This window comes from Saccoglossus kowalevskii, chromosome 4, assembly GCF_978046115.1.
Source record: "Saccoglossus kowalevskii chromosome 4, keSacKowa6.1, whole genome shotgun sequence".
In the NCBI taxonomy this organism is placed as follows: domain Eukaryota; kingdom Metazoa; phylum Hemichordata; class Enteropneusta; family Harrimaniidae; genus Saccoglossus; species Saccoglossus kowalevskii.
Genome location: NC_140644.1, coordinates 17,030,184 through 17,038,274, shown reverse-complemented (window position 1 = coordinate 17,038,274; position 8,091 = coordinate 17,030,184). Strand labels below are relative to the sequence as shown.

At 35.2% G+C, this 8,091-nt stretch overlaps 1 protein-coding gene across 1 annotated transcript; it reads left to right on the top strand.

Annotated features, from left to right (window-relative positions):
- Positions 1-1,139: 1,139 nt before the first annotated feature.
- On the top strand, positions 1,140-7,101 carry LOC102809557 (carbohydrate sulfotransferase 10-like). Its single transcript, XM_006813569.2, has 4 exons — positions 1,140-1,204; positions 4,114-4,210; positions 4,354-4,439; positions 5,921-7,101. The coding sequence occupies exons 2-4, from the start codon at positions 4,123-4,125 to the stop codon at positions 6,701-6,703; spliced, it is 957 nt and encodes a 318-aa protein (XP_006813632.2). The 5' UTR covers positions 1,140-1,204; positions 4,114-4,122; the 3' UTR covers positions 6,704-7,101.
- The last annotated feature ends 990 nt before the right edge of the window (positions 7,102-8,091 follow it).

Here is an 8,091-nt window from a genome sequence, read left to right as displayed (position 1 = left end):
ATACTTGGACTGAGACTTCTCTGTTAAAATTTCACTCAGATAAATGTAAATGTATGTCAATGGGGCGTAAATCCAGTGCAGCTATAGACTTTAAGTATACTATGGACCAGAAATTATCTTTTGAGATGCAAATGAGAAAATCATCAAAGCTAATCAAATACTAGGTCTTATTAGAAGAAATTATGAGTATTTGGATATTGATTTTTTGTATGCTTTCTACAGTTTTAGTAAGTCTCCATATTGAATATGATGACCAGGTTTGGTGTCCACACCTTAAAAACATGTTAATGTTTTAGGAAAGGTTCAAAGAAGGGCTACAAAGCTTTTACCAGGTTTTGCAAACTTAAGTTATCCAGATAGGCTGCCGACATTTGACTACTCATATTTTAAATGTACCTGCTCATATTTTAAATTTAAATGCTCGTATTTTAAATTTAAATACTTGTAATATAAGTTCAACTGCTCGTTAAAGGCTCGTATTTTAAATTTGAATGTTCTTATTTAAATGTAACTGTTCGTTTTTTAAATTAATACTATTATTTTAGTAGTATTTTAAATTTAACTGCTCATATTTTATATGCTCGTATTTTAAATTTAACTGCTCATATTTTATATGCTCGTATTTTAAATTTAACTGCTCATATTTTATATGCTCGTATTTTAAATTTAACTGTTCGTATACTAAATATAAATTTAAATACTTGTATTGTAAATAAAAGTGAACAGTGGAGAGAGATGAATAATATGAGTTAGTTATATGATCTCATTAATTATGCATAGTCCAGTTGCAAATACACACATACTCCCCAGGACCATGGATACAAAGATTTGAATGAATTATGTTCACTAAATAGGTTGCAAATATGCATGGGGTGGCTCTACTAACACAGCTATATTTCAAAAAATCATATCAATAATATACGTCCACGATCACCTCAACAAATACTGGGATAATATACATGTAGCAATAAACTGAAAACTGTACATTGAAATTCACGTTCAAATAATCAACAATTCACAAATCAAACACAAATTAACATGAACATATCGTGCTTCACGATTGATTAATAAAGAATTTACTGTATTAACCTTCCGAAACCTATTGCATGTTACCATATTGCTCTACTGTTTCATACTGCGCTTAGTATATGATTTACCAGATTCCACACTGTGTATCTACTCATATGATTCAGATAATCTTCGGGTAAGTATTCTTTTTAACTTAACTTATGGTGATGTTTATTTTAACATGTAATAAGTAATTTATCACCATAGCGTAGTGAGTTGGCCAGCGCTTTACATTACTTAGAGAACGAAACTTCTCACACTTTACAATTTATCAGTGGTGTTACTGTGATTTGGGCAAGGCTATACATGTGTTTGTATTAATTTGTTCAGTATGCACTAACGCGTTTCCCACAACGGTGTTTTGTAAAGAGTTATAGACAACACCACAAAATAGCGGAAGTGCCTCCTCGGGGTAGAACAGACACTTTCACAAACACGGATTTGAACTAGGAATTCGGCCTTGGCAGTATTGCATTATATCCATCCGCTCGCCATTTAAAACATGGTTGATTGTATTGCGTAGCTACTCTGCCATTACTTGTATGGATGTGATAATATACGTTTCCTTTCCGTGTAGAGCATATCTCACGGGTGACCCTAAAATATCAACTGTCTTACTTAAACGAGCGTAGCGAAGTTCATTTGTTCTGCGATTCGTTGTGTGGATGCACTTTTGGTATACCTTTTGAAAGACGTGGCTATTGATGTGATCCAGGTTTGATACCATTGTTCGCCTATTTGTTGTTGTTGCTGATTCTTCGTATATGTGTTGCAGCATAGAATTGGAGTAATCAGGTGGTCGTAAGCATGAACACCGCTTATACATTACGGGACACCACCCAGAATTGTAGATACATCCCTCATCTTCAGTTTGATATTGCGTGTATCACATATACGTGTTTAGAAGACTATGGACCCCCTCCCTATAATTAAATAAATTGACATCTCCCTTGATTATAATGTAATTGTCATAAGTTGTGTATGCTCTTCTAGTTTATCTTGAAACAGGGAAGTGGTAGTAGACAGAATAACATTCAATAACTAACTAAAGTTACGTTATGCATCTTTATGGTGACTGAACATTCGGGTAAACGCTATACAGAAAAGAAAATTACGACATAAATCGTAACTCATGGTAGCTAATACGTGGTACGAGAGGTGATACTGCAGCTGACAACGACACGTCCGTGCAAAATGTTTTATATGTGAAATACTAAAATGAAATTAAGTTGTATTCATTGGCGTATTTGTATTCAGATTTATCTGTAAAAAAAATATTGGTAAAGCATATCTTGGATTTGGAACATTTTGTTTTCTATATTTACTCACTGAAACAATAATTGGAAATTTAGGAAAAGTACAGTCAGTAGAATATTGTATTGATAATGACATGTTGTCAAACGGATGGCGCGTGTTTATCAACACCAAGCGCAGGCCAGTGCGACTTCTTGTATTAATAGTAATTACCGGCACTCTTGTTTATATTATTTATCGGCTACAACTGTTGGCGATCCACTCCGATAGGATTGTCTTTATAATCACTTTTGTGGCTTTGTGTGTGTGTGATTTCCAGTGTTTTCACGTATTATTACTTGTGTGATCTTTTTGGCTTGGGCGATTTGCTCAAACTTGGCAGGTAGGTCACACCTTCACCCTAGTCATTAGGAAGAATATGAAAACAATTTGGCACACCGTTGCCATAGCAACATCCAAAAACTGTTTGGGGATAGCTTCGCGCCTAATGTATCTCTTTCTACAAATTTAGGATAAAACACCGCAGACATAGCTTATTCTACTCAGCTTGAGTGTGGGCACAAAGTTACTATTTAAATTGTTGATATCTGTTTTCATTACCAAAACATTCGACCCCAAAGTTGGGGTAACTGTTCACCAGAAATGGCTTTTTAACTTTTTGTGTGATTTTTTTGGCTGAGCCGATTTGCTTCAAACTTGGCAGGCAAGTCACACCTTCACTCTAGTTAGGTTGTAAAATCTGAAAACAAATCCTGGCCCACTGTTCCTATGGCAACAGCCAAAAAACTGAATTTTTTAATACATTCGCGCCAAATGTATCTCACTCTACATTTCTATGATCAAAAAGCACGGACGTAGCTCATTCTATTCAACTTGAGTGTGGGCATAAATTTACTGTTTTTTTATGTTTACAATGTATATTCATTAGAGAAAAAAATTGACCTGAAAGTTGGGGTAATTTATCACCAGCAACGGCTTTTAACTGCTCTGTGATTTTTTGGGGGGCTTGGCAGATTTTGTTCATACTTGACAGGCAGGTCGTACCATCACTAATTTTAAAAAAAAACTTGACCCACCGTTGCCATGGCAACAGCAATTTTTGAATACTTTCGCCCCAAATTGATTACCTCCTACCAGTCTTGTAATAGCAGTGTTCAAATATTCATGCTTGTTATTTTGGCTACGTTGCGCACTGGTAAAATATCACTGGCGCCGACATTGTTACATTGTATCAACATAATCCCAACGCAACTTTGAATGAACTGTTATTGCTGCCTTCAATTTAGAAAATACTATCGCAAAACGGTTGAAAAGAATAAATTTAACAACAGAAAAACGTCCTAACAATAAAATAAAGTAATTTCTAAAGACTGGACGTTTTTTGCGAACTTCGTTTACGTGATTCGGTTTTAGTTATAAACCGACGTTATCTTCACGTTCATGTCCTACCACGACAACAGCCGGAAACATGTTGCTTGCTTTTTGAGCGGAGCGGATCGCCAGCCTACCGGCTTGTTATGGTTGTTTGGCTACAGCTGTTTCTATTGTTTGGCTTGTGGTAAATAATTTAAAGCAGGAAGGTCGTCACCTGTGCACGTGTGGGAATTGAGTCCCAGGCGACGATAACAGCACAGACTAAAAACGCAAAGGCTGATGAGTAGACGCTTGTTTGTGAACTATGACACGCTATGGCCATCTGACGCATGCGCAGGTGGCGACTCTCCCGTTTAATTGTCAATCACTTTCACTCACTTTTTTTTGTCTAACAATTTGTGTTTACTGTTTTACTAGGCAAACATAATGGCATTGGTTCGTTTTCGGAAGTATCTGACACCAAATCTAACGATAGTCGTCTGTTTTGTTTGTACGGCTGTAATTGTATATGAAGGTAACCATTAAGTCAGTATAAGTATAATAAGAACACTCTGAAAAATAATAGTGAAAAATAATAATATTTGCCGAGTAGGTGAATTTAGGTATGTAATCATGTAATTGTGTACGTCAGCACATCTTCGACATCCTGTCTTTCAGGTATGGACAAATTGCCAAAAATGGAGCATGTTTTTTCGGGACCCTCGACTCGTGCAGATAAACCACATATAAAAAGCGCTGAAATGGTAAGTACTTTTGAAATTAGTTTATGGAGTAATAGAGCTAAACATTTCCATGTTGTTAATTGTATATGTGGCCTTCACATTGATAATTTGTGTATTTGTACATATATTATGTGCACACCTGGTTACGGATTACTAGTAATATACACGCACATGGCTAGTTAAAAGTGTCAAAAAGACAAAGCCGTAGTTTACAGACATTAACGGCTTAACGAGGATTGCTTTATCGCCACGAGTGATGCAGCGTATCCTGTGACCGTATTATGAATATACATAATACAATGATACAACGAGTAATGAGCGAAAAAGCGAACGTCAGTGCGATGCCACTTGGTTATAGTATTATTACATACTTTTTTTCCATACAGTCGGTGCCACATATTAGGGACATACCGACCGAGAAATAAGCAGTACACTGTAATCCACGACTATTTCATTGGACATGGTGTCCTTTTTTAAATATGATTCAACACTGATAAACGTGATAAAGTTTTTGGTTCATGCGATTTTCTTATCAGTCAAAACATTGCATACCGGTAGTGATCGTATTAGTCACAATTAGGTTAGGATGCATTTTCATTTTCATTGTGGACTAAAGTCTATATGAGTTATTATTGTTAAGTACAGATATTTTTTTAAATTGTGTTGATTTGTTTGTACCATGACAGCTAACATTAAATGCCAATAACTGGATGATATTTTTGCTTGTTTTCGCAGTAACAGTAAAATACAGAAGTTCGTAGTACAATTGAGTCATTTCAAATATACATTCTACATGATAAGTTGCAAAAAGTAATTTATATAAACATTATGTCATATGCATATCATATTGATAATATTATTTACATTGAACTGAGATCACTAATATGAAAACCACCACAAATTCGAATACATAGTCAAATGTGAGCTAATGTATTAAACAATATTTAATCATAAAACCATAGTCATGTGAACGAACAATGTTTTTACGATCAACGACTATTAAGCAAGTTCTCAATATTATATTTAATACTAAGGGACTATGTAAATTCCACAAACTCGCCATTGTAATGAAAACATGCCATGGTTGACAGTATGCCACCTAAGCCGATATGACGCGTCGCCAACGTACACAGATTTTTTTGTGACGAACTTTGTTGTGCTGATTCATTGTGCTGCATTGACGCAACACAAAATTCTATACATCGATATAGTCATCTTGAAAAAAAACCATCTTACTATAATTATAGAATTTGTAATTCGAAAAAATTAAATTTACATTTTATAAACAAAATTAGTCTAAAACTAAGGAAATCAAAGGCCTCAAATTTTGAGATTGAGCCTCAATTGTCCTATACAATCACTTATATTTTTGTTTTACTTGAAGAATCAGCAGTCAACAAGTTGACTGAACTTGATTTTGCGGATTCCATTTTGACTAAGAATGCCTTATAGTCATTAGTCCTATGCGTTATAATCAGTTGTCTTCGGTTATTATCTTGTAGGTGTCTGTAATAGATCCGGTTCACATCACTTATGACCCCAGAAGAGCCAGTCAGAAAAGACTTGAGACAGCTGCTTTGGAATGCTCAAAACTGAACAATATTACGTATTTTAGCAAAGGTTTAAATATACTAGTATCTCACAAGTACAAAGTTACTGTTACAAGAATTCCTAAAGCGGGGTCAACTACGTGGCAACATGTTATGCACGAAATTGATCCAGTCTCAGGCGATCCTGAAAGCAGACGACGACTGAGTTCTCTGGCGCCACCTGAGTTTGATCAGTATGTTAGAGGCGTGTTCTTCCGAGAACCACTGGAACGGCTTGTGTCGTATTACCATTACCATATTTGTCCCCCTGGACCAGTTCCAACGCTTTACTTCCACCGCTATTATAAGTATATGAGAAAGGGACACGTGAATGCCACTATGAATAATAAACCGTACTTAACGTTTATTCAGTTTGTACAGTTGGTTCTTGATTATGATCAGATACCCTCACAATCATATCATTGGCGACATCAATATTTATTGTCACGTATATGTGAGTTTAATTACACTTTTATTGGACACATGGATCACTTGGCTCAAGACGCCCCATACTTCATGAATTTGGCAGTTGGAGACTCATTTCATTATCCAGAGGTACACACGACAAGAGGTGAAAGTAGATTCAGGGAAACAATATCAACCCTGTCCCAGAAATTAATTGATCAACTTATTGATCACTATAAGCTAGATTATAAAATTCTGGGATTTGAAATTCCAAACTTTTCCAAGAAATAGTAGATTGTTTAGTTGTATTATTCTTTCATGAGGTTTATCCATTGCTCAAATAGTAATTATGCTCTGGGCTTCATGTCGGTTTCGATTTCCAATTTGACTTTTTCAATTTGCCGAAAATGTGAAAACAAACACAATTTTGGGTGGTAGCCCATTCTTATGTTTTGAACTTCCACTATGACTTGGAAAAAAGTGAGAAACGTAAATAACAAATTTCTATAAAGCTCGTGTTAATCAGTCGTGGTGTTGGCAAGATTTAGTATTATTGTAATTATGAGTACTCTGTCTTTATAAGTGCAACTGAAATGCATTGAATTAACTGAATAATCATTGTGTTAACTGGTAAACAACTGTATGTAAAATTCTATATGACAGTGGAATTATAATTCATATCAAATATATATGGCTAATTAATATGCAAACGCGCACTAACTGAAAAGACTCCCATTTTGTGCATCAGAACACAGAAGTAAAAAAGTTGCAACGACAAGACCACAAACACGAATAATTGTACTATGTTACAAGCCAGTATGTTATGTTGACAGCCGCGATGGCCACGAAAGCGATCTTAGTGTGATTATGCGTAATTGACTAAAAAACAAGCATATCATACCATTTGTAGGTTCAACGGTAGGAAGATGATTTTCCTTAGTCAAAAGCACTCATTTTCAGATATAGTTGTGACAAATTTTACGCCTTGATCAGTATCCTCAAACACTGACGGTAACAGTCATAGAAAACTCATGCTGTCAACTCAAAATTCCAACTGATAACGCATTACAAATATAACAAAATTTGAAATTTATTATATTTTACCTGCCAGTCAACGTGGTTCTAACAGCCATCAACACAACGCCACCAAAAATTAACGCTTAACCCAGTGAGAGTCTAATACGAGCGGTCCTTAGAATCAGATCCGCCCAAACCTATTTCTGAAGACCAATCTTACTGAATTCTAACCTGTACAATGAACAGTGTGATCGTGTTTTGATATAACGCATGTCGCCAAACCTGTTAATGTCTGGTGACACTATATTGTTCGTTGGTACACCCTCACCCATCTATGGGGCGCGATCAGTGTCAACAACATAGCATTTTACCATTATGTTCACATTCATTTTTCATTTTATCATTATTATTTTTTTCATTTTCAGGTATTGTATTGTTTCCCCCGGCAAAAGTGTTTCTGTTCGTGAAGAAAAAGTTATATTTGAAAAAATATAACTATAATTTATGTTAATTAGTATGCAAATTAATATGCAAATAAGCCTCAACCCTGAGAAAAATGGGTTTCACCAATACTAGGATTAATATCAATAATATATGACTCTTTTTGACTTCACTGAGCTAAGTTTACAACAATTCTTGTTTTTGTTTCTCAAAAATCTTTA

What these genes read in the sequence shown, in the direction of transcription:
- LOC102809557 (XM_006813569.2), top strand. Translation starts at nt 4,123, where the DNA reads ATGGCATTGGTTCGTTTTCGGAAGTATCTGACACCAAATCTAACGATA. An exon ending in GGCTGTAATTGTATATGAAG is followed by an intron (nt 4,211 to 4,353) that starts GTAACCATTAAG and finishes CCTGTCTTTCAG; the next exon opens with GTATGGACAAATTGCCAAAA. An exon ending in ATATAAAAAGCGCTGAAATG is followed by an intron (nt 4,440 to 5,920) that starts GTAAGTACTTTT and finishes ATTATCTTGTAG; the next exon opens with GTGTCTGTAATAGATCCGGT.